A 25,394-nucleotide genomic window follows, 5' to 3' on the forward strand; every position below is an offset into this window, starting at 1 on the left:
GAGCTCAAATTTATTTATCACACAGCAAAGGAAAGTTTGATAATTTTCTGATTCATCTTTACAGAGAGACCTGTTTGGCCGTCAAAGGCAAAAGCAAACTAATATGTTACGAGAGCCCTGCGTGTTATGTTTACAAAGACTGAATCTAACTTTACATATGCTTTCAAAATGCATGACATGCAAATTAATTTCAAATCTAGATTTTTTAAAATGATTTTTGTGAACTGTAGCGGCGGGCCACCGACTATTTACGGTTAATTTTTCTGTAAAACGTTAACTCCAAATTATTTGCGGGAAATCCTGCTGTGGATTTCCCGTTAGAGCAAATCTGAAATACTCAAAAGAAAATGCAGATCTGTCAAGATATTATAGAATAGCATTAGCATTAGCTTTTGCTATGATCCCAGCCAGCATGCCTAGGTGTGCCCATTTGTGGGGGAAAGGAGGGCTGATATATGGGTCCCATATGGGTTTGTCCGCGGGTTCCACGATAGCCCCACATGGGTTTGCCCATGTAGGGCCACAGCCTACATGGGCCCTACATGGGCCCTAAATGGACAAACCCATGTGGGCCACCACCATATAGGGCCCATGTAGGGCCCATGCAGGCTGTGGCCCTACATGGACAAACCCATGTGGGGCCATCGTGGAACCCGGGGACAAACCCATATGGGACCCATATGGCCTGCCCTCCTTTTCCCCACATGGGGCCCACCTAAGCATGCTGGCAGGGGATGTTTGAGTTGTACTTGTCCCTTTTTAAATGAAGTTCAGTACCTGCAGTGCGTCACACTTCTGGCCGCCATTTGCAAAGCAGCGACATTTATTTGTTCTGATTGTCTGTATCCAAGATAAGGAAGAGATAAGGAAGACCGTGGATGTTCCGTTGTAATAAGGTGGTTTCCATTGTCTGTATTAATACGTCAGGATATCTTTGGTGTTTGAACTTTTAACTCACTAAAATGCGCACAGTAAGTGCCTTTAATCATGTTTTTAAACTTACTGATCATACTGTCAATTTGATTTTTTTTTAGCATCTTTAATTGGAATTTATTGAGACAATAACAAATCACAATTCTTATTGCGATAAGAAAGTTCTCATGATAGTCGATATATGTTACGATAAGTTCCCACTTCCATGTACTCTTTTATCATTTGTTGGTTGTTTTTGCTGCTTTTGCTTGTTGGACACATATTCCATGGGAAGTATAACTGCAAATCAATTTGTTTCAGATCATCAAACAAATAAAGTTATATAACTCTTGAGTAAATAAAAAAAAAATAGTTTTCAAGTAATGGCTTCATTTATTAAAGGAAATAAAGCTTTCTAAACCAACCAGGCTCTATGCAGGTGTAATAAACATTCAGTTGTCCATTTTGACAATTCATGAGTTAATGTGGAATAACCAAACTTTTTGGGTTCAAATTCAGAGGCCACACCCAGAGGTCTGATTACTGCCAGAACTATAGAGTCAAGAAATCACTGTAGCAGAACCTGTCTGACAACATGAAGTAGGCCGAAAGATCTGAAGAGCAACTCTTTGTATTCTGATCTAAATAAATTTAAGAACAGAGGAGAGACCATGTTTCTAGAAAATACTTATTTTCTTAGACTTTGGAAGTCCATGACACTAAAGTTAGTGTTAAGGGTTCACTAGAAATTATTACACAGCCACTCAAAGGGATGTATTTCTGTGGTATGACTTTAAATAGGCCTTTTATGCTAAAAATCTCTCTGGTTAAATGAAATGAATTCTGTAAGGAAGAGTGGGCTAAGATTCCCTGGAGATGTAGTAAACAAGTTAAAAAAATGTACCCTGGTCAGATGAGACCAAAATTTGACTTTTTCCTTAATGTAAAATACTGTTTATAGGAGAACTAACGTTGAATGCCACCCTGAATACACCAATACCATTGTGAAACACGATGGTGGCTGCATTAGGCTAGGTGGATGCTTTTCTTCAGCAGGAAAAAGAAACTTGGAGGGCAGATGGAAGGAGCTAAAAGTAGCAATTATGAAAGAATATCTGTTAGAGGCAATAAAAGATCACAGCTACAACGCCATGGTTTATGTCAAAGCTAATTCATTAGTTAGAGAGGCCTAATCCAAGTCCAGACTTAAATTTAGTTGAGGATCTGTTTCAAGATTTGGAAATACTTGATCTCCATCCAGTCTGACTAAGCTTGTGTAAAAAGCATGTATCATTTCCTTCCTCTTTATCGTTTAGCTCTGCTTTGCGTTACTGATCCAATAAACAGATCTGTGGATCTGTTTATTTGGATCTGTGTATTGTATCATACTTTAGCAATGTGCTAAGTATGTTTTTCTTACTATCTATAGACATTTCCAAACCAGTTTCAGAGGCCGTTTCAGTCAGGTATTTTGTGCTAATGGGTTGTCGTCATCCAACCTGCTCAGTCAGCTTTGGGCTCCGAGGGAACCGGTGGTGTCAGTTGAGCCTTGTACTGAGTGTGTGAACACAGACGCAGGATATGTCCACACAGGTTAGTACGGGACATTTTTGCATTTTTGTCAGGTTTTCCAGAATACTCTTGTAGCTGCTTGCTGCATTATCTTGTTAGGGATCTGTTTGAAGAACTGCCGGCCGCTTGTCATTGACCAACAAACGACTGGGTGGATGGATGTTTCTCCAGATGGGCGGATAGAGTTTTCCTGTGGCTGAAATTGAATAAAACTCATTGATTTGGGTTACATTTAGATCGTCTTCCAATGTGCTACAAGTTTACCTGTAATGAATTCAAGAGAACAAAGGAAACTTTCACCTTGTGGTGGTGCAAGAAAAGGATAGGGTGAGCTTGAAAAACAGACCGATTTAAGTTGTAGGGAAATAATTTTTATTACCATTGCATCTCAGTGCAGCATTCTGTGTTAAAGCCTAACCTTCCACCCTGGTTTAGTGTTCCAGTTTGTTCTTCTTCCACAAACTCCAGTTCTATGAATCGAGACGGCAGCGAACGCCGAGGGTGTGTCTGAAACATTCTCAGAAAGACTGTATACGGTGTGTTAGGTTTGAGGAAGGATACACACACTCACACACGCTCTGGCAGAGACATACAGAGGAAGACTGTGCCGCCGCGCTCCCCTCTGCTTTGCACGGCTGACACATAAGAGCGTCAGTGTGCTGGTGTGTTGAACACGCCCCCCACCTCCTGTTTTTGGAGAACGGCTTTGCTCCGCTTGACTTGTTTTACATCCTCATTTTAGCGTAGACCTGAAACAGTAAAACATTACCCCGTAGTTTCAGAAAACAGATGAGTGGACTTTGTCTTTTTGTCTTTTAAACGCTTTAGAGGAAAGCAGGAAGTCAGTTCTGTTTGAGGAGTCTGTAGGAGTGATGGTGTATAGTAGCAGTGACAGTAGTTTGAGTGAGGTAGTAACCTCAGAGAGGAGGCATACCGCTGCTCCTCCCACCACCAGCAGAGTAGCGTTGGACACTGCTTGTGGTTAGAAGTGAGATTCTTGCTCAGGTTTGGTGTGGATGGTCTGCCTCTGTCGCCTTCCTCTGCCCCTCTATGCATGGGAAGCTCTACATCTGGGGTCACGACAATGACATGACGAGGGAAGGAGGAAGTTCAGCTAAAACCATTGAGGAACTTCAGGAAATATGACGCCGAAGAGTGAAGAATATTTGTCCTCAGACATCCGGGATATAGCAGATGTGAAGCTGGTAATACATTTTTACTCTGTGACTTTGCCATTGTGTCTCCAGTGTGAGACACACACATTACTGTTTGTGCAGTTGTCCAAAGTTTGCCAACAAATGTACGCGTGTTGCTAGCTAACATAGCATGAGTGATTGCGATTGAACATCTGGGGCCTTGTATTCAAAGGGACAGTGTGATGTAAAATTGACTTTTTTGAGCTTTATTTCATGTTATAATATTCTTCCTTTATCGAAACATACCTGGAGTGTTGCTTTGATTTTTCCATGTGTACTTGAGAAATCCTTTACTTTCTCATGGCAACCATTCAGCTGTGCAAAACGCCTGGGTGGACCTAGCTCTGCCTTGGAGATGAAGCTTCTCATAAGCTCCTTCAAACTAGCCAGCAGCAATTAGCAAACACCTGGTGGAACTGAGCATCTGCTGAGCTCATTATGTCAGCTACGTCTCAGTAAAATGCTGGTAAAAACGTTATTAAAGGGTTAACAGAGGAGCCATGTTATGATGGCTTCTTGAAGGTGGCCTTTCAGAAAGAGCTGGAGTATTTAAAGAGACAGAGACCCAATTTTAAGCCATTAAATTACACAGTCAAATCTCTTTTAAGTTATATTTGCTATGTATGTAGAATTTCTATAAGAACTGAAGGTAATACTGCCCCTTTAAAACACATCTTTTTGCACACAAAAAGATGTCATATTTCTTCAGTTGGCAATATTAGCTTAGCCTAGACATTTGTTTCTGTTGAAATAATCTTACTTTAGTTTTTGAACATCCTAAAGGCTCCAATACCAGCTGAGAGCTCGGACAAAGAGTCCTCCACGATGGTTTCGTCCACACCCCACCCCTCACGGTTAAAGTATCTGTCCCTGGGGGTCCTGGTGCTGCAGACCACATCACTGGTTCTCACCATGCGCTATTCCCGGACCCTGAAGGAGGACGGCCCCCGCTACCTGGCCTCCTCTGCTGTAGTGACTGCTGAGGTCCTTAAAATCTTTACATGTACCTTCCTCGTCTTCATGGAAAACAGTGAGTGGGTTCTTTCTCCTATGGCTCCTGCAGTAATACACAAATGCTCCCCTGTCCCTTATCTATGACGGTGTACTAGGACCATTAAGGGATAGAACAAAAGGAGGAGAAAATTCCGCCAAAAATTGTCAGAATTTTTTTAGAAAATAACTTGGAGATTTCAGAGTTTCAAAAGTTGAAAATGTTCGATGTTTTCAATTCAGATATCAAGTTTGCAAAAATTTTATTGTTTTCAACATTGCAGAGATTAATCTCAAAAGGTAGTTTTTTTCTAGAAAGTTTTCAACTTTTGAAACTCTGAAATGTCCATGTTTCTAGAACAATTCTGAGCCTAATCTCAAAACGTCTTTGTTTTTTCTAGCAGATTTTCAACTTTTGAAATTTGTATGCTTTTATTAGCAAAATATTCACACAAAATATCAATATTAATATTAAAATTCCAAAAGGTTTTTTGGCCAATATTTACTCCTCCATTTTTTTTAATATATCTACAGTGGCCCTAATACACCATCATACTTATACTGTATGGGCGGACCCAACAACTCTCTCTCTGTTTCTGTCAGAATACAGTTTGCGGGCGATGAACCTGCTGCTGAAAGAGGAGATTGTGAAGAAGCCTGTGGAGACCATGAAGCTGGCCGTGCCTGCAGGGATCTACACGCTACAGAACAATCTGCTCTATGTCGCCCTGTCCAACCTGGATGCAGCCACCTATCAGGTTACACATGGATGTGATTGGTCAGGCTGACTGTGGGTTAGCAGTTTTTCTCAGAAGTTAAGGAGTTCCGTGGCTCTCTGACTCATTCCTTCCGGGAAAATTGCAAATACCTTCCAGTTTCAAAGGGCCTCATTACGATGCCTGATGGGAGTGGTATTTAGTTTATATTAGTCTTTAGTGGAACTTTTAAATGTTGCCAGCAATAATTACTTGTAGTTCAAAGCAGCAACAGCCATCAGCAGCACTGTGTCACTAGGTCATTGCTGTCCTGCAACTCAGTGATAAGGTAGTTTAGTGAAGCGTCCTCTGGTTTTATTATGCTAGAAGGTCTGCAAATATGTAAGTAAGAGGTCGATGTAATGAAACATCAATGTAAGTAAGCACTTTAAGTTGCACAGAACATTTTCATGCTGAAAGGCTGCACAAACTTTTAATTGCATTTGTTTTTTACAATTTGTGCTAACTCTAACAAATGAAACTAACATCCATCCAAAAACAATATGCACTTATCATTCTTTTCTTTATCAAAAATAATTCTGTTAGGACTAAAACAAGTGCTCTGAAAAGGGGGAAAAACAAACATACATTTATATTGTTTATCTGTGATGGACGCAGGTCACCTACCAGCTGAAGATCCTCACTACGGCTCTGTTCTCCATCTCCATGCTGGGGAAGAGGCTGGGTCTGTACCAGTGGCTCTCCTTACTGAGCCTCATGGCTGGAGTCACGCTGGTGCAGGTGAGTCAGGTCCATTGAATTCTGCCAAGTTGGTTTCCATGGCGAACGTTCACAACCGGCATGCTCTCACTGTACACTGCGAGCGAGACTAATGGGTCCAGAATTTAGTTCAGTCAAAGTTTGGCATCTGACGCCCTCAACCTGAGGTCTAGAAAACACAATTTCACAATTGTGGTGTTTCCGTTGCACAAGAAATAAAATAAAAATCACATGTGAATAAGTTTGTTCATGCGATAAGTCATTACAAATCATGTTAGCGATGGATGTAAACAGTTACATGAGATATATTTACAATTCAGTGCTCATCATCTATCAGTCAATCAGGGGAGACGTCGGTATCTTATTTAGAGTTGGAGCGACAAGCCCCGCCTTCTTGGGAGTGGCTCTGTAAGCAACGTTTTGGGGAAATTGTAGTCTATGATTTTACAGATGATAGATTCAACACATTCGAATAATAAACTCAACGTTTTATGATTTCGATGAGCTCTGGTGGAGCCAGCTGAGCTTTGTCGATGAAAGCCAACGCCAACAAACAAATAAAAAGTTTTTCCATTGCGTTTTTGCACAATACACCAATTTCAATAGGGGAGAAAAGCCAACTCATTCTATTGCTTTTTTTTTTTTTTTTTTTGCAATTGGCATGCTTCTATTAATAATATTTATTTTCCAATTTTATGGTCAATTGAGCTGTAGACATTCTGTGACAGAGGTACTCTCTTTTGGGAGTGAAAAAGCGATAATACACAAGTTATGGGCAGCAATAGCTCCACCAATGTCAAAGTTCAAGAAACAGATGAAGTACTGAGTCTTCTGAACGTTCTGAGGGAAAGAAAAGAGCAGAGTATGCAAACGAAATAGCTTCACCAGTGCCTTAATAGACATAGGTACACACAGAAGCACTGTGCCAGGTGTACTTTCTATAGGATAGAAAAATAAAACCATAAGCTGGCATCAGCTGATCCCAACAATGCACACTCAACTGTCTCTTTTCACTAAACTGTCCTGTTTTCTATCAGTCTGATCACAACGTGTCCTGATAATCTGATCTAACCCATGTTCGTCCTCCCCAGTGGCCCACCAACTCTACAGGAGAGCAGAAGGTTCTGACTGTGGGCTCCCAGGTGGTTGGAGTGGTGGCGGTGCTGATGGCCTGCGTGTCCAGCGGTTTTGCTGGAGTTTACTTCGAGAAGATCCTAAAGGAGACCAAGCAGAGTGTGTGGGTCCGCAACATACAGCTGGGTACGATTCTGAACCTAACATCATGGTTATGACTGGCCACAAAGGGACAGTATTATGTAAAATCGACTTTTTTTTAAGCTTTACATCATGTTATAATAGAATTTCACCATCAAAAACATAGCGGAAGTGTTGCATTGACATTTTCCTTCATGTTTGAGAAATCATTTAGTCTCCTGTGGGAACCATTCAGCTGTGCAAAACGCCAGGTTGGACTTAACTCCGCCTTTGTGATGAAACACACACACGCACGTGCACACACGCACACACGCACACAGTCTTTTGATATACATATCTATATATGACATAAATTACTTTATTTATTTTTATTTCTGTATTAACTTTCTAAACCTGGGACCAGAGTCTGAATTTTGTTCCAAAAACAAGCTAATGGTGGCATGACAATGAAGTACAAAGTCAAATGTCTTTTAAGTCATGTACAGTAACTGAAGGTAATGTAGTTGTTTAATTGTACTATAAAATGGTACCATGTTGCTGAAAAACATTTTACTGCACCTTTAACGACACCAAGGCACTATTTCTTGATGATCCTGTAAAGGCTGTTGTTCTGCATGCCCCAGTTTCCCTCCAGTTGCTTTTCATTGGTAGCATTTTTAGATTGTCTGCTTGCGCTCAGGTTTCCTGAGAAAGCCTTTGTACAGCTGCTCCTCTTTCGCCCCCCGGCAGTCGGTACCAGTGTTAGGTGTGCCTCAGAAACAGGTTTTTCATGCCCAGCAGCTGTCATCGCCTTCACCTTCCTAATGTTCCTAATGTTCTCCTTTTCAGCTGATAATGGGTATATTTAAAACCTCACACGTGAGAAGAGCAGTATTTCTTTCTTTCTCTTTAGTGAAACATTCTGAACCTAACAAAGTCTACAGTGAATAACAAAGGTAATGGCGGAATGTGTTAAAGCAAAAGGTGGACGTTTACTTGTATATTTCCTGCTGTGGAGAATCATCAAGCTATTTTATTTTTCCAGGTTTGTTTAGCTTCCTGTTGGGCTTTTTGGGAATGATGGTGTATGACGGCCAGAGCGTGAGACAGTCCGGGATGTTTCAGGGCTACAACGCCATCACCTGGACAGTTGTTGTACTGCAGGTTGGCTCGCTTTGAATCCCTTCAGTGTCTCAGAGTTTACCATTTTATTTCCAGAAGAAAACTGGTTGAAACTGTAAGAAAAAGAATACAGTCCTTAACTTGACTTTGACTTTTATTTCATTCTAAATAGTTCGTAGGAAATATACACTGCACCATGCAGGTAGTATTCACACCCCTCAAACTTTTTTCACATTTTATCACGTTATGGTCACAGACCACTGTATTTTAATTGGATTTTATCTCAGACCAACACATGGTCAAAGGAAGTAGAAATATGAATATAATAAATAATAAAGCTAATATAATAAAGCTCTTTAAAAAATAAAAAGCCTGAGCTTCCATTTTTTACTTAACCCCTCTCCTAATGTTCGCTACTGAACCTCTGAGGCCTTCACTTTTGGATTTGTACTGAGATCATTTAAGAGTATCAAAATAAGGAGGGCTGGACATACTGCTGCTCTTTTCAGATTGCCTTTTTTAAGCTTCAAACTTGGCAACCTTTCATTTGAATCTGTCTTATAAAATAAAATAAAAATTATGGTTGTCACTGGACAAACAGGGTGTGAATATTTATGCTGCATTTTTATTTTGTTTATTTCATTTCACCTTTATTTAACTAGGTAAGTTCATTGATAAGAAGTTCACATTTTTAACAATGAATTGTTCAGAAAACATGAAAACATCACACAACAGAATATATGGTCAGTAGTGTCTGGTGAAATGAAAGGTAAGAGTAAGCAAAAATAATTTATGTTTCCACTTCTTACTACTACAGGACCAGTGTTTTGACATCAAATCATTTAAAATAATTTTTTATTACTATTACTATTCGGGGTTATTTACAAAGTGAAAGTAGTTGTGGTTTAACTGGTTTGTTGGGATCACATGAAAAACTTTCAGACTTTCAAACTTTGCGTTGCAGGCTGTGGGCGGACTGGTCGTCGCCGTGGTGATTAAGTATGCCGACAACATCCTCAAAGGATTCGCTACCTCCGTGTCCATCATCATGTCCACCCTCATCTCGTATTTCCTCCTGAACGACTTCCACCCCACAGGGTAACCGTGGTGACATTAACAGAGCCTTGCAACCCGTCGTTTGTGTATTGGATTGGTATAAATCTCTCTCTCTCTCTCTCCCTCTCTCTCCATCTCTCTCTCTCTCTCTCTCTCTATCTCTCTCTCTCTCTGCCTCTCTGCTCCTGCAGGGTGTTTTTCCTGGGAGCGATGCTGGTGATTGCTGCCACATTTCTTTACGGCTACCAGGGCAAGCCCGCTAACGGCACCGTCAAAGTGTAGTCAGGGAGCTCCAGCGAGCTGATGGATGGGATGGGATGGCAGACCTCCAACCCTCCACACCTCCCTCCTCCTCCCGCATCGATGGACTGTGAACTGTAACCACCGCTCTGGTGCTCCCGTGCTTAAGATGCAGGAAGAGTAGGAGCAGCGGATCTGGTTACCGTGGAGCCACTTCAGCTGAAATCATGGAGGGTCCAATTTCTTTGCAGAAAACATAAGGTCAATCACACTGTGACACTGTGAAGACGAGGAGAGCAGTTCAGTCTGCAGTCACGGGAACTTGGGCTGTTTTTGTTTAATGAATTTTTTAACTTTAGTGACTCGGTGATGGGAAACAGCGTCTTCCTAAACCAGAGCATCAGATCTGACAGCATTCGAGTCAGATGGGGAGCGCGCAGGCTCCCTCTAGTGGCGGGATGAGGAGGAGGAACCTTGCTGCAAAGAGGAGGGGTTTACCTCCGCCAAGAGATGCTGGATGTTCTTTTTTTTTCCATACAAGATGAGATAAATGTAATGAAAGCAACATGACTGCCCTGACATTGCTGGTCACCGTCTCGGTATCTATTTGAAAAAGATTTTTTTCTGTCGTTCTATAAATGCAAAATAAAGACTTTATGGATGAATGAATTAAAGTATGCTTCTAATTGATTTTTCACTCACTTCAGAGGGAGTTGGGGTCTGTGTGTGTGTTCCTGTGTCCACTCTCACACTGATATGTTCACAAAAGAGAAGAGGAGCAAGGCACACCAATGAACATTTTGAACATTTTTTTTTTCTCTTTCCCCTTCCCTTCCAGTTGCGCCTCACTCTGGAAAACCAAACCTGTCTCTATAGCAACAGATGGCTGAGTAAGCCGAGGTGCTGTGACAAAAGCAGAGACACCAAATTACCGTGCCCGGTTTGACCTCGGACTGTTTTCACCGGACTCATTGTGTTCTGCGTTGTGCGTTTGGTGATGGAAAGAAAAGGCGAGGAGGAGTGGAAAAAGTGCAGTGGGAGAGGAAGGTGAGGCGTGAACCTGGAGAGAAGCACAGATGGAGGATGAGTCATGTGACAACGTGTGTGGAGTGGCAGGCAGGACCTTGGAAAGCTGTCAGAACGAGCCGATGGACGGACCACGACCAGGAAAACAAGGAGGAGGTGAAGGTGGCAGGGCCGTCAACAGAATGTTGGGTAAAGGGCGGCTGCTAGTAATCTGGGGTTGGAACGCCAATTTAAAGCATTTTAATAACAAAAAATAAAACAAGTAAACAAACACTCAATCTTCCTGTTCTGTAACTTATTCAGAAAAAAAAAGTTCAATTTCTGTACAGATTCCTCTCAGATTGATATGTTTCTAGTGGGGGTGAATTGATTGCAGTTTTCTGGCCAATCACCGATTTTCTTTTGCCTGAAAAGATAACCAAATATTGATGTGTTTCCCTGCTTATAGAGTGTTCACAAGAAAAACAAACTTTCTTCTTATATTTCAGTATCTAGGGTGCACCAGTTACAGGTCTGTGGCCAATCACAGATACTTAAAAAGCCTGACCTGCTCATTCCGATTTTTGTCAATACAGATTTGTCTGAAAAGTTGCTAAATGTAGCAAAAAGGTTGCTGGCAACAGTGGGATGATTATTATTAACCACACATGCGGAAATGTAACCAAGTGGTCATCTGTCAGTCAGTCCTCTCTCATGTCAGGGCAAAAGAAGACAGAAGTTGACTTTCAGACTTTTGCGGACTTAGATAAGATCCATTACTTATGTAAATATTATATTGCGATCTCTCAAAATTAAAGAAATCGGGCCGATTCATCGTCCAGCTGATTTATCAGTGCACCGTTAATTTTAAACTTTAACTTCAGTTCATTTTGATGATGATGGCTTACAGCCTTATAACAAAAACTACAAAAATCAGTTGTTACATAAGACAAGATATAACAATAGATTCTACTAATTATCAAACTAGTACATCAGTAGAGTGAGGGGAGGCGATCAGACTGTGGTTCTGCTGAGGTGTTCAGAAAACATTACACATGCCTCAGTATAAAGTACCATGTGAACAGTCAGCTTGTTCAGTGACCTCTTGCTGGACAGCTGCCTTTAGTCAGCAGGTTTTCTCATTCGTGAAGGCTGTAATATGTTCAAAATAAAACATTTTGACCTCATGTAAAATGAGAAACGGAAGGGTTTCAGTAGCTGTAATCCATAAAAATGAAGAGAACTAAACGCTTAGAAAAATTTTTTGACTTGAATTTCTTAAATTATGGCATCTGTGTTGATATCTTTTGAAAGTATTAAATCACCATATTCAGTATTAATATATGATTTTTGTAGCCCATTTAATAATATGTGCACATAGCTTTAAAGTACTGTAGCTACATTTTTACCCAGGTGCATGATTCTGGAATTATCTGGAAGTACAATTTAAACTTTTTTTTTTTGCAATATGTAACTGGCTCTGACATAAAACAGTAAAGCATAATCTTACTGTGATTACCAACTAAAATATCATGTCATATTTTAGTCTGTGGATTACAGGAGGATAAATTATGGAAGGCCAAAAGTTGAATTAATATTCGATAAATGCAGTTTAATGCAGCAGCACGTCATGAATTGCCAATCAAAGTCAGTGGGCGGGGCTTATGCTGCTCTCCAGTCAACCAATCAAAGGCCAGTGTCTATTTAACAATTCAGTGACAGTTTTAATTATTTAACGCTGCTCTGCTGCTGACATAATTAAAGAAAGCATGACTTGCATATGTTTGCATAAGATTGAAACATTAAACTAATACAAATTTAATTTTGACATTTAAATTATTGACCCACTTGAGTAAAAATGCATGGATGTATTCATTTCCAGTTTTATTTAAATTGTCACATATATAAATAATCATTTAATCATTTATTTGTTTCTCAAAATCTGATACAGTTTGCCCTCTGTAGGTGGAGAAGTGAGGAGAGAAAAATAATGACACAAGCATTTATGTGTAGTAAATAAATGTCGCAAGTCTCTGAAGCATGTTCTTTTCTTAAATTCATGTTCATAAAAATATTACGCGTACAGGACTGCAAGGGAGGGTGGGGGCAGAAGAGTGACTTCTTAGAAGTAGTCTTGGTTTAATTCCAGACCAAGAAAACTGTTAAGAATACATATACAATCCATTACTGGAGTAACTTTATCTGTGACATAACTTTATTAGTGCCACTTTGATTGGTGGACACCTCCAGCTACAGTAAGTGTCAGTGTGCCTTATGGCAGTATTCCAAATTATTTACACTGTACTTATAAACTTGTCTGGCATTGTTTTTATTGTTTTTTTTCTTTTCTTATTTAATGCATGAAGAGATCCAGCTCATCTTTAAAGCCATCCGACACCCATTGAAATACAGTATATCAGCTGCACAAAAGAGGCGAAAATATGCCAGAAGAGATAGAGGACTCCTGTGAAAACGGTAGCAGTAGTGTTCCCCTTCCACGTGGCTGCTCTCAATACAATCTGATGGATGCAAGGGTTTTAATCTTAAACCTAAAAATACTCATACAATACTTAAGATTCCATGAACTGATCTGAGTACATCCTTTAATAGCAGTACTGGGTGTGCTGAAGGCCTTTGTTGGCACCGATGAGGTCAAACCAGCCCACATCGTATTTTGGCTGACTTGTCAATCAAAATGTCTTCAGGTATCAAGTTATACAAAACAAACTGCTGCTCTTAAACTTCTATAAGAACAGTTTTTTTCTTCTTCTTTTTCTTTCAGTCTCCTCACTCTCATGCAATAAGGTCTACATAAGGATGCGGGATGCAGTTCTTGTTGTTGACTAATACCTCTGTGGTACGTCTAAAAACTGGGTTTGTACTTTGCTAAAAATGCAGGCAGAGATAAATATGCAGTTCAAAAATTATCGGGGGCCGGTGGGGTTTAGACAAGCCTTGATGTCGCTCAAGGTCCTGGAGGACAAACTGTGGTGTTTTCTTCTGACTGCTGTGTCAGATTCAAGATTCAACCTTCGCTTTGGCTTAAGGTAACAGTCCACTTCAGTCCTTTAGAGATTAGGAGCTGCAAGGACACCAGCGGGCACTGTGACCACTTCGTCCTCCCTTTTTCCTTAAAGGGAGCACCTATGCTTTTGTCTGTGCAGAGATTTCACCCCCTCCTATTTTGGCGGTATGACCACAAGCGGTGCCCCTCTACGCGGCCTCCACATCAGCACTTGGGCATCGTTGGCATTTGGCCTTCCCAGAGCGTTGGGAGGGATGGGCTCCTGGTAGTTGAGGATGTGCGGCTGCTCCTGGTACGGTCGACCGACAAGCGAGGCTCGGGAGCCAAGTGGCATGTCCGGATCCACAGCGATGTCAACCCGCATCCTCCACCGCACCGTCTGCAACACAATGCGCTCCTAGAGAAGACAAGAAGGATGTACTCAGTATGGCAGGAATACTCCTTCAACAATGGGAATCATGATGGTCTTGAAATTGCATTATGTTATCTAATACATCATTGTTTGTCTTGAACAAGGGTGTCCAAGTCCACTCCTGGAGAGCTACCACCCTTCAACTTCTAGACGGATGCCTTCTCTAACACAGCTGGATCAAATGAACTCACCGTTACCAGGTCTTTGCAGAGCTGAGCTGGTGAAAGAATTCAGCCATTGACTAAAAGGCTGGGAGCAGGGTGCATCTAAAAGTTGCAGGATGGTGGCTCTTGAGTAGTGGAGTTGAGCACCACTGGACTTAAACTATGCTAATCTGTCCAGAGAGAAGCTGAACAAGCTTGTAACTCAACAGAAAACAGGCCTGACTAAAATCTTCGGCTGCAGTCTGACTGAGTTTTAGTGACCACTGCAGGGGCTTTCCATTGGCCATAATTCAGTCATTTGTAACTTTACAAAAAAAGAGAAAAATGCAAGAGGAGCTGATACCATCACAGCCTGTCTGTGTGAAATACAGAGTCTGGATGTACAGCCAGTGTTCTGCATTAACAGCTCGGATAAAAATGTTGATGGACACACGTGAAACCGAAGCAAAATTATGTGAGAACAGACAGCCGGCATGCTCTCTGCGCTCTACTCCTACCTTGGTGACAGAGTTCATGGCCACCAGCCAGGTGATGAAGCTCTGGTCCCGGGTGATGTGGGTCAGCATCGGGGTGTTGCTGTTGCTGATGGGGACTGCCCAGGTCACGCTGGGGTAGAAGTTGTCATTCATGCTGACCGTCAGCCGAGATGGTTTGGACGTGGGGCCGGTCAGGGTCACCGTCTCCGTGGTGTTGCCATACCAAGGGTAGCTGACGCCATCCGAGTCGCTGATGGCCTTCACCCGACCCTCTCGCAGCTCTGGTAGCTCCCAGCTAGACCTGCGCCAGGACAGGAAACTGAAAGGTGAAACTTACTTTGCCTGAGTGAAGAGGCAACATAAAAAGACAGGTGGCGTCTTCTCCTCACATGCCAATATCACCATAGGTGTTGTAGAACTCCATCTGGGTACAGGCCTGGATCCAGCCCACCACCCAGGTCTCATTGCGGGGCACCGGTGGCATCACAACTCCTGCTGAGGCCCTGAAGTAGGGTGTCTTATAACGGAGCACAATCGGTGAGTTCTCCTCTATGATTGTAGGACACTGGTCAATAGAGGCAGACACCTCGTACACCACGATGTTCTCCCGTCTGATGCGGGGCTTGCAGGCGATGCTTTGAAGGCAGCCCATAGTGCAGGCGACAAGCAGAAGGAGTAAAAACAGAGAAGGAGGGACCAAGTGATGCCTGGCCAGTATGCTCATCAGTCCCCCCTCAGGGCTCCACCCGTGCCTGGAGAGCAGACCTAAGCTTTTAATTGCACATCACCAGTGATTGGTTGGGAAGGAAGAGTGGAGAGGATGAATGGGGAGTGCCACAGTCACCACAGATCAAGCACACAAACATCCACCATCATATCTCCAGGATGGTGTGGAGAGTGGTTTCGGGGGAGAGTATATCACAGATCTCCGCAGCCTCCTCCCCCCGGTCTGTCTGCTGACTGCCGCACTGCCCTTGGCGCTCGTCCCCAGAAACTGCAATCCGGCCTCCCCTGGGCTGCTGCTTCCGCTCCGCCGAGCGTCCCCCGCTCCTGGTCGAGTCCGCACGTCCGGCTGCACGTCGGTGCCCCTTGATCCTGCTGCCCTGCTGCCGGCTCTGAGCTGTCATGTCAAGTGGCGACAGGGCAGCCAGGTGCGTCAGAGGAGGAGGAGGATGAGGGCTGGGATGCCTTTTGTTCGCTCGGCTTTCCTCGGATTTGCCCGAAATTCACGCGGCGCCCTCGGAAGCCAGAATCGGTGTCTTCATCGCTCTGACCTACATGGAAACAGAAGATGCGAAAAGGCGAGCTCGTAAAGGCGGAGCCAGCGGGGGATGTTTTAATGCTTTCCTCGCAGTGTGCTTCCATCCGCGGAGACCCATGAATGGTGTATCATGAATGGAGGCAGTGAGGCGGAATGGACGTGATAAAAGCATACCATCAGCCCCTTGGTTAGCCGCCTCATCGCTAGGCTGTGGATCATAACGGAGTGAAGAGCATCCTCTTCCCAGCGGCGGGTCGCCTTGTACGGTTTGGAGGTGCTGATGCTGTAGAGGCAGCGGAGGGAGGAAGAGAGAGAGAGGGCGAGAGTGAGATAAAGGGATGGAGGGAGGGAGGGGCGTCACCCGACCTCTGCATTGAAAAAAATAACAAGTGCACTGGGAGGGCGTGGTCACGGCTCTGCATCACGCACCGTGTGGGGAAACCCCATTGGTGGATGAAGTCAACAGCGGAAGTGGAAGCCGTCCTGTTCTTCCACCGACCGACACAATTGACACGCACTCACCGGTCACCACGGCGCCTCTTCCCTGCTCGCTCGGTGCTGGTTTATGTTGGGCCGCTTGCTTGGTAACGCGTCGCAGAGCTTTTTGAAGCGGGTCTCGCACATCATGAAGCCGCAGGTTATCTTCGTCCTGGGCGGGCCCGGCGCCGGCAAAGGGACGCAGTGCTCCAAAATAGTGGAGGTATGATGGAGGAAAGACAATGAAATCTGGCGTCTTCCGTTGCGAAGGTGTAGCTAGGTGACACAAGAAGCTTTGAGTGCTTTGACTCATTATTACGTTTTTATTAACGATGTAGTAGCCATGTCTTCTTTATCGACTTCCGCTTGTCCTCTAAAAATAAATGTTAGCTAGCTAGTTAGCTTCGTTTTTGCTCTGATGCTATGGCGCTTATAAACAAGCAGAACCTGGCACACCGGAAGCAGGAAAGACAAGTTTAATGATGCCAATGAGACCAACACGAGCTTTCTATACAGAGCTAGTTTTATCCAGAGCAAACGACTGAATGAATGAGCGAAGCGAACATGACGTAGAGCAAACAGAGCCGGCAGGATGTTGGATCATTCCCACTGCCTGGTTGGTACAGCTGCAGTTATGTAACAACCAGAGCCAGTCTGGAGGGCACCGGGACCCCCTTCATCAAACAGGAATACATGTTTGAGCAAACATCTATTGATTTACTGACAAGATGGAGTTCACTGTACCGAGCTTAAAGCTTTAGCCTCTTCTCAGTTGTCTCATGAAAATGTGAAACATGACCATTAAGTTGTCGAAATATGCAAAAATAAATCAATACACTAGGTAAAGGGGTTACCTTATTGGCTGGCTAGCTACTAGCGAGCTTTAGTGTCAAAATTGTCTTTGGTAGTCCTTTTTAAAATATTTCTCTGTGGCTATTTTTACGTTTTTTGCTTCATGATATCCAGAGAGGAGACTCTGCTGCTACTGTGTGGTTATTATCCAGAAGGAATAATAATAAAAAAAAGCTAACCAGGCACCTGTTAGATGTTAATAGAAAGTGAATTCAAACTTTCATGATACGGCCTCCACCGTGTTTCACAGATTATTGATGCCAATCGATTTATGTCTCAGAAATCCCAATTCAGTTAAAAAAAACACTTTATCTGTCCCAAAGGTCGCAACTCGTTTCATGGAAGTACTGGTGATGGTGTGTAAGGATTTCCTGTAGCAGTCAGTATAGCAACAAAGCTGTTGAGTCCTCTGACTGTTGCTGTATGACGGCTGTCCTGACATGCTAACGGCTCAGTATCCGGGAAGCAGAGACAGTATTCCATCCATAGCAGTGTCTACTGGACAGCACCGTCACTTTTTGCTTTGCTCTGGCTTTTGCTCACAAGCCCCTTCACACTCTTTTTTTTTACAACCATTCAGTTCAGTACTCCAATCAGGTGTTATATTGCTGGGATTTATTAGATCCTAACTCATTAGATTCTAATTTTGTTCTGCTCCAAAATAACCCCAAAATGGAATGTAAAATGAATTAAAAAGCAGCCAGATATTCAATAGAATCATATCTTATGCTATTTTCAATAACGCGAGCATATCACCTTCAAGAGGACTTTGTTTACAAACCGGTTATTGAAGAAAAACCAGTTTCCATCTGTTAGCATAGTATCTTTCTTCCTGTCCTCCGACTGTTTGTGTTTAACTGTAAAACTGGTTTCTTTCTAAAAGCATTCCCAAGTGGCATACATGCTAGACGTTTGGTAGCGAGGGTTTATGATGGAGACTTTGAACCAGCGTGATTGGGTGTTGGCTGCCACGTTGCCAGAGCAGCAGTCAGATCTGAATGACAGAAGCTCCTTTCATTCAGGGCACAAACAGCCAACTTTTTCCAAGCTGCACGCTTACAGTCTGATAATGCAGTCATCGTTTGTTTGGATAAAGACAGAGGAAGAAATGGATGCATTCATCATGTTTTAACACTGAAGATCAGTTGATCATATGAAAATTCTAATGTTTTCTCTATGTGTGTGTGTTTGTCTGTGTGTGTTTCAGGCCTTCAACTATACTCATTTGTCAGCTGGAGATTTGCTGAGGGCAGAGCGAGGTAGAGAAGGGTCTGAGTTTGGACAGCTCATCGATAACTATATCAAAGAAGGCAAAATCGTCCCGGTGGAGATCACCATCAGCTTACTCAGACAGGTACGCATCAGGTCCAGGTTCTGCATTCAACTTCAGCTTAGCTGGCTATAAACGCTTCGTCAGGGCCAGGCTTATCTTTAGTCAATCAGTTTTATTAATGCAGGAACAAATACTTTTCTTTTCTTTTTTTTTTTCTTAATTTAGTGTGACTGATAGAACTATGACAGAATATTAGGGCCATTGCAGATAGCAAAACAAAAGAGGTACATTCCCACCAAAAAACTCCTGAGTTTCAAAAGTTGAAAATTTTAAACTTTTGAAGCTTAACATTTCTGTAATTTTTTTTTTTTAGATTAATCTCGAAATGTGGTGGCTAAATTAGTGGGACTCCCTTTGAGTTTTTTTTTTTTTAATAAATATGACTGAAGACTTTTTTAAAATTTTATTTTTAAATTTTTTGAGCTGATTAGAGTTCCTAAGAACTTCGGACTAGTAATCCATAACCTTTTCTCTGGTGTACAAATCCGTTGTGACACAGAGACCCATTTCTTTTTTTCAGTGGTTTTCAAATGAAAATTAATTTTCTTTTTTCAGTCACATTTTTTTATTATTATTTTTCTTTTGTACTGTATAGTTATACATCAGACCACAGACAAATGTGTCTGGTTGGTCAATGGAGTAAAACTTTATTGACATAAAACTTTATTGATGTATCACCTTTCAAGATAGAAATCCCAAAGTGCTTCAAATTATAGAAAAACACAAAGCAAATTTAAACAAAATTACATTTCAAAAACTAGATAACTACATATGGCTTTCAGTCATCAGTGAAAAAAAGACTCCAAAAATCTAAATGATTATTTCATGCTTAGAGAGACGCAGCAGAATACAGTGAAACTCACACCACTGATCCCAGTATACTCGCACTGTTCAAGCAGAGGTGCATTAAAAGTGACATACACTTCAACAGCATGGCAGAAGTTAATGTTCTTCCAAACTTCCCCTCATCCTGTCATGCTCAGACCTGCATCACACATGGTTTTAACCCACCATCATACCTGGAAAGATGGAAAACTGACAGCGGTTTAGGTGAAAACAGCGAAGGAGGGCTCAGCCAATCAGAGCCGGCCTGCCAGACGGAGCGCTCCACTCAGTTTGAGTCGGACGGGCTCAATCTGGTAAAAACACAAAGCATTTCGAGCCCTTAAGGAGGTTGGGGAGATGACTCAACAGAGTTTATTTCAAAATGTTATTTTTATTAGTGCAATGAAAGAAAGCCAGCGTGTCATAATAAACATTCCTGCAGCTGCTCCAAGGTTGCCAAGAGGTTGTTTGTTCTGCTTCTTTTCATGAACATCTGTTGTTCTGTAGAAGGTTTTCACAGCTGCTCTGTGAGCCACTCCAACTTTGTTTGTACCAGTCATGCAAACCTGCTGTGTTTCTATTCACCGTATAATGGCAAAATTTGACATTTCGAAAATAAATGTGCTTTATTCATCGTATTTTGGTTATGATACCCACATGCATTTTACTGTGTATAGTACAATTTTCAAATTATTTTATTTGTTCCACTTGGAAAAGCTGCACAAACCAACCCAAACCTGTGTGATAATCTTAAAAGAAAATTCCATGTCACTAGCCACACCCAGGTCTGATTACTGTACGCCTTACTAGATGTTTTAATATTTACACAACTTAAGTCTATGCGTCTACAGCTGTGTGTCTTTTGACCATATAATTGCACAATTTAACATTTAAAGTAAATTTGCTCAATGAAAACACGCTGATATTGGCCATATTGAAATGGGTGTATTTCACAAATCTGCAACGGAAACACTTTTCTCGTATCACAGGAGTCACATGATCAACAACTGAATATTACCACTGGAGCAAACCATGAAGAAGACGTCAGGAAGTAGCTGGAGGATGGTGGCGCGTTTTTTAACAACTTGTTGCATGAACAATCTTATCTTGGGATTTTAGTCATGTTTCTTATTTAATGGAAACATCGCAATTGCAAAGTTGTGTTTCTGCGACATTAGGGACATGTTTACAAAATTTTGTGCACAAAATTTGTAAGATGCAGCTGTTGCCATTTTTGTGGTTTACCCCCGTTTAGTCCATGGCAGAGACGATGACCAAAGACCAGACCAAGAACTGTTTCCTAATCGATGGCTTCCCTCGTAACGAGGACAACCTGCAGGGCTGGAACCGGCACATGGAGGGCAAAGCAGACGTCAAGTTTGTGCTTTTCTTTGACTGCAGCAACGAGGTACGCCACTGAATGGGGCATCTGAACCCCCATCCGGTTTATTTTAGTCCAACACATAAAATATGAAGATGTGATATGCACCCAGGTTTGCATCGACAGATGTTTAGAAAGAGGGAAGAGCAGCGGACGGACAGATGACAACAGAGAGAGCCTGGAGAAAAGGTGACATGTCTGCTGAGTGCTGAGCGCATGCTTGTTTGATTGGTTTCTTTGTGAAGAAGTCCAACTAAAATCCAGCGTGTCTGATTGCTCTGGCCTATTTAACTGGCCGACTGGATACCTGCGTATGTCGCTGGCCTGATTTACGTCTCGTTCGAGTCCCCTGTGCGGCCCGACCCCAATTACCAGCTACCGTTTCTTCTTCTTCTTACGCAGAATCCAAACCTACCTGAACTCTACGCGACCAATCATCGAGCAATACCAGAAACATGGCAAGGTGTACACCATCGACGCCTCCCGCTCCGTGGATGAGGTGAGGAAACACCGCGCTTCAATACGGCTCGTCGCTTCTCTGTTTCGCCATCCTTAAAGCCAGCTGAAATATTTCCACGTTTTGTCTTTTTTGACTATTCAAACCATAAAACCTACCGTCACTTTCCTAAAATAATGGGCTTAAGTCGTTTTTTTGACAAAAGCATTTTTGTCTTGACAAAAAAAATGACTTGGGACTTTGTTTAAGGAAGGAGACGACATGAAGGAAACTGATTCCAGGTTTTCAACATTTTCCGCAAATAAAAATCTGAAAAGTGCGGCATGCCTTTGTATTTAGCCTTTGTATTGTGAGCATCTAGCAAAACTTTTTACAGGTTTCTTCTTCCCGTACCTTCATAAAGGCCAGATTTGTGGAGTTCTTGACTAGACATTGGATGTTTTCTCTCAACAATGAGATGCTGCATCACAGACGGTTATCCTTTAAATAAATAAATACTCCTCTACAGCTCTTTCACAGTTACCATGTCCCCCTCTCCTGCTTATCTGACTAATGCTATCCAAACTTGTGATAATTTTAGATATGATTTTGTTTTGTTTTGTAGTGAAAAGAACAGCAGGTAGAGGAACTCCTGCCTGACTTATCTGCTTCCTCCATCATTCTGGTTCTTTAACAATCATCTCAATTAGGTGACCTCTGAAGCCCTTTGGGCAGGGGTGCCCATAGTCGGTCCTCGAGGGCCGGCATCCTGCATGTTTTAGTTCTCTCCCTGGTTTAACGCACCTGGATCAAATGACGGCTCGTTAGAAGCCCTAAGAGGAACATTGACAAGCTTAAAAGGTTGTTACTACCACCAGGGAGAGAACTAAAACGTGCAGGATGCCGGCCCTCGAGGATCGACTTTGGACACCCCTGCCTTTGGGGTTTCGAAAATTCAGAACAGTCCTTCTCTAACCATGATCCGCAGGTGTCCCCTAGTGGCCCGCAAGGTACTGCATGTAAACAACAGTTTATTTACCATGACTTGAGCTCAAATCGTAAGCTCAAGATTAAGAATTGAGCTTAATCTTTGGTAAAGCTCAAAGTTAGCTTAAGAGGTATGCCACACTCTTCAGATTTTTACATGTACAGTAAACCAAATTTGAAAATCACACATCATTAATTTTCCACTTCAACTTGAAGTTTGCTCTTGTAATGTGACAAAAATGTGGAATTGAACCTCAAAGTGAAACTAAGCCCCGCCCTTCTGTTTCCTGTCCCTCCAGGTGTTTGCTGATGTGAAAGCCATCCTGATCAAAGAAATTTGATTTTCTCCCAACTGTCAGCAACATTCATTTATCTTTTTAAGTTTCTTTTTATCCACTGCGGTTCTACTTTAATGCATTTCTATGTCCTTCCAGATGAGTTTTTATGTTTGTTTTCCTTTTGATTTCCATGTCTAAACACAACGCTGTTCGTGCGAACACGCCGCGTGGTGGTAGAAGTGATGGATTTGGGGGGCCGGGGTTTTGGGGGCCAAGGGACGGGAGGATATGCCCAGCAGCTACTTGCTATCGACCCGTTCAGTGCCTCTCCTCTCGAGACGCTTATAAATTTATCAGACGCTGAACGCTATCATCAACATGGTATTTATCACTAATGTCTTCACAGTATCATGTCGTAAGAAGGAGCTGTGATGCTTCAGACCAAACTGTCATGTGACCTGGTGACAAGGATCGAGTAGACTCTTCATCGATTTGCCAATAGCCTTTCAGCCATCTCATTAAATTCAATTTTACATCTGTGTCATGTTTGGACAGCGGCTGCTCCATGTGGAAGCATCCAGCGTCTGGTTGGGGGGAAAGGTTGGAAGAGTGAGACGTGTCTTTAGCAGAACATTTTGATGCACTTCATTGAAGAAATAACACCTGGGACAAGTTGAAATAAATATGTAGATGAAAATGAAATTTTTTTGTATGATGTGTTTGAAGAAGATTCATAAAGATGGAAAGTGAAAACAAAACATTGAGTTTTTTTTATACTTTTGATTATGTTACCCACATATAGTTTACTGTTTATAGTAAAATTTCAAGTTATTTAATTTATTTTATTGAGAATGCCTATCCAAGCCAACTGAGACCTGTGTGAAAATGTGAAAATTAAATCCTGTTTCATTAGCTACACCCAGGCCGGGATACTGTATACAACACAATAAGCAGACAGCTGCATTTCCATTGAGCATCTTTGTGCAATTTGGCTTTTTGACAATGAATTGGCTCAATAAAAACATGAAAATTAAAAAAATTAAAAATAAAATTCACCAAAATGACAGGGAAAAAAAATTCTCATCACACGATCAACAACCGGATGTGCTCACTGGTGCAAACCATGAAGAAGAAAATCACGGGAAGTAGCTAGAGGGTGAGCGTGAGCATTTTTAAATAACCTATCATAAACTTATTCTGTGTGATTTTACTTTTCTAATTGAATGGAAGCACCGCAATTACAAAATTATGTTTTTTCGACATTAACGTAATACTGACAAAGTTTTACACACATTTGATCGAATACATTTTCACTTTATGTACTTCCTGCTGCACGGCCATCATGCAGTGCAATGTTAGTGTGGAAAGTTCTAGCACGTCCAAGAAGTTTATTCTATATCCAGAGGTTTAAACAGAACAGCTCAATGTGTGGAACAGAAGATGTTTACTTGATTATGTAGAAAATGTGCTTACAAAAAAAAACATTCGTTTTGCAGAATCAAGAAATCTCTTAAATAGTGTAAAACCATGAAGTGTGGGGAAATTTTTCAAACATCCTGATCTAAAAATTGTCATAATAGTCAATCTTATTGTTGCCTGAAAAACGATCTGTGCAGCGAATCGCTACAACCGACCCTTCCTGCCCACAGCCATTACCATCTAAAACGGCCTTGAGTGATATGAGTTACAACATTTAATTTCCCTTTTGGATCAGTAAAGTATTTTTAAATTGATTATGGTTCCATTTGTTTTTTGTATTTTTTCACGTTATCTTTGATCCAAAAATTTGCTTAATGACCTGAAACCTTTAGATTAGAGGAAAATAAAGAACAGACTGAAGAAACCTGGAATGGGTACATACTTTTTCAAAGCAAAGATCTGTTCCAAGTTTTAATTTATAATTTTTCAAACATCACATCAACCAGCAGGAGGCGTAATATACCATATTTCAAAACCGTTGCTTTGTGAAAATACTTTTACTATTTCTGTAGTTCTTTTATGTGGATGTAAGATCTTATTGTTTTTGTTTATATGTATAACATTGCTTTTAGTCATTTATAGATCAGAAAACAGACATTTAACATAAAAACACCCCAATCTAATCCAGACTCTGAGGAACAAATTGAACAAGTCATTTGGGCCAAAGGCATACTGAAAACACAACTTCATAACCAGGTTCAAAATTCACTCAATAGTGACTATATTTTGACTATATAGTCAAAATATATAGGCCTACATAGTTAGGCCTATATAGGCCTAACTATATAGTCAATTAAAGCTGTCGTATGAAAAAGTGAACTACGCAATGATTTTAATACTAACCATATAGTTATATGTATTAATAAAACAGCAATGTACAGCAAGCTGAAACGTATTTCACTGTTTAATGACATGGTCTCCTGCTGCAGCGAATCCTGAATTTACCTGTCGGCCTTATCACCTTATCAGTGGGCGGAGCTAAAGCAAACCATGTCAGGATGGCTGGTCTGAAATCCACCTGGGAAGAGTCCATGAAGCATTCATCAGGTCTGTATGGACGTTTTTCTATATTTCATTCATCCATATCTGTACATGCACACGTATACAAAGACAGAGGCCTGCCTTGTAGAAAACCAACAGTTTTCTTTGAATGTACATTAACTTGACTAAATTGTATTTGTGATCTTGGGTGACCATGTCAAGGCATTTTAAGTAAACTATAAAGAAACTCAATGGGTGATAAAAT

At 41.7% G+C, this 25,394-nt stretch overlaps 3 protein-coding genes across 5 annotated transcripts; 2 read left to right on the top strand and 1 right to left on the bottom strand.

The window, feature by feature from the left end:
- The first annotated feature begins 2,399 nt into the window (after positions 1-2,399).
- slc35a3b (solute carrier family 35 member A3b) lies at positions 2,400-10,431 on the top strand. Of its 3 annotated transcripts, XM_088014679.1 has the most exons (9): positions 2,452-2,505; positions 2,584-3,689; positions 4,464-4,710; positions 5,274-5,428; positions 6,044-6,166; positions 7,237-7,405; positions 8,385-8,503; positions 9,426-9,559; positions 9,709-10,431. In XM_088014679.1, exons 2-9 carry the CDS (start codon positions 3,627-3,629, stop codon positions 9,797-9,799), a joined length of 1,101 nt encoding a protein of 366 aa, XP_087870805.1. In that variant the 5' UTR covers positions 2,452-2,505; positions 2,584-3,626; the 3' UTR covers positions 9,800-10,431. The 3 variants fall into 3 exon arrangements, with proteins under 3 accessions (XP_014862442.1, XP_087870805.1, XP_014862440.1); XM_015006956.2 differs by lacking the exon at positions 2,584-3,689 and having other exon boundaries at positions 2,400-2,505; XM_015006954.2 differs by lacking the exon at positions 2,452-2,505 and having other exon boundaries at positions 2,530-3,689.
- A 2,198-nt stretch (positions 10,432-12,629) lies between these two features.
- On the bottom strand, positions 12,630-16,113 carry fam78ba (family with sequence similarity 78 member Ba). The gene is made up of 3 exons (XM_015007009.2): positions 15,229-16,113; positions 14,861-15,140; positions 12,630-14,184 (listed from the first exon to the last, which is right to left on the bottom strand). Exons 1-3 carry the CDS (start codon positions 15,561-15,563, stop codon positions 13,942-13,944), a joined length of 858 nt encoding a protein of 285 aa, XP_014862495.1. The 5' UTR covers positions 15,564-16,113; the 3' UTR covers positions 12,630-13,941.
- Positions 16,114-16,556: 443 nt separating this feature from the next.
- Positions 16,557-23,427, top strand: cmpk1 (cytidine/uridine monophosphate kinase 1). The gene is made up of 6 exons (XM_015007020.2): positions 16,557-16,800; positions 18,637-18,783; positions 20,843-20,995; positions 21,081-21,157; positions 21,371-21,467; positions 22,691-23,427. The coding sequence occupies exons 1-6, from the start codon at positions 16,666-16,668 to the stop codon at positions 22,730-22,732; spliced, it is 651 nt and encodes a 216-aa protein (XP_014862506.1). The 5' UTR covers positions 16,557-16,665; the 3' UTR covers positions 22,733-23,427.
- Positions 23,428-25,394: the final 1,967 nt, after the last annotated feature.

This window comes from Poecilia mexicana, unplaced genomic scaffold (genome assembly GCF_051168715.1).
Source record: "Poecilia mexicana isolate PSO_F unplaced genomic scaffold, ASM5116871v1 scaffold_17, whole genome shotgun sequence".
Lineage (NCBI taxonomy): Eukaryota > Metazoa > Chordata > Actinopteri > Cyprinodontiformes > Poeciliidae > Poecilia > Poecilia mexicana.

Excerpts from the sequence above, each read along its gene's own strand:
- cmpk1 (XM_015007020.2), top strand. The coding sequence starts at position 16,666 with ATGTTGGGCCGCTTGCTTGGTAACGCGTCGCAGAGCTTTTTGAAGCGG. Across the intron at positions 16,801-18,636 it reads AGTGCTCCAAAATAGTGGAG|GCCTTCAACTATACTCATTT; the intron begins GTATGATGGAGG and ends TGTGTGTTTCAG. Across the intron at positions 20,996-21,080 it reads TCTTTGACTGCAGCAACGAG|GTTTGCATCGACAGATGTTT; the intron begins GTACGCCACTGA and ends ATATGCACCCAG.
- fam78ba (XM_015007009.2), bottom strand. The coding sequence starts at position 15,563 with ATGAGCATACTGGCCAGGCATCACTTGGTCCCTCCTTCTCTGTTTTTA. Across the intron at positions 15,141-15,228 it reads ACCTATGGTGATATTGGCAT|GTCTAGCTGGGAGCTACCAG; the intron begins GTGAGGAGAAGA and ends GTCCTGGCGCAG. Across the intron at positions 14,185-14,860 it reads CCATGAACTCTGTCACCAAG|GAGCGCATTGTGTTGCAGAC; the intron begins GTAGGAGTAGAG and ends TGTCTTCTCTAG.
- slc35a3b (XM_088014679.1), top strand. The coding sequence starts at position 3,627 with ATGACGCCGAAGAGTGAAGAATATTTGTCCTCAGACATCCGGGATATA. Across the intron at positions 6,167-7,236 it reads CTGGAGTCACGCTGGTGCAG|TGGCCCACCAACTCTACAGG; the intron begins GTGAGTCAGGTC and ends CGTCCTCCCCAG. Across the intron at positions 9,560-9,708 it reads AACGACTTCCACCCCACAGG|GGTGTTTTTCCTGGGAGCGA; the intron begins GTAACCGTGGTG and ends CTGCTCCTGCAG.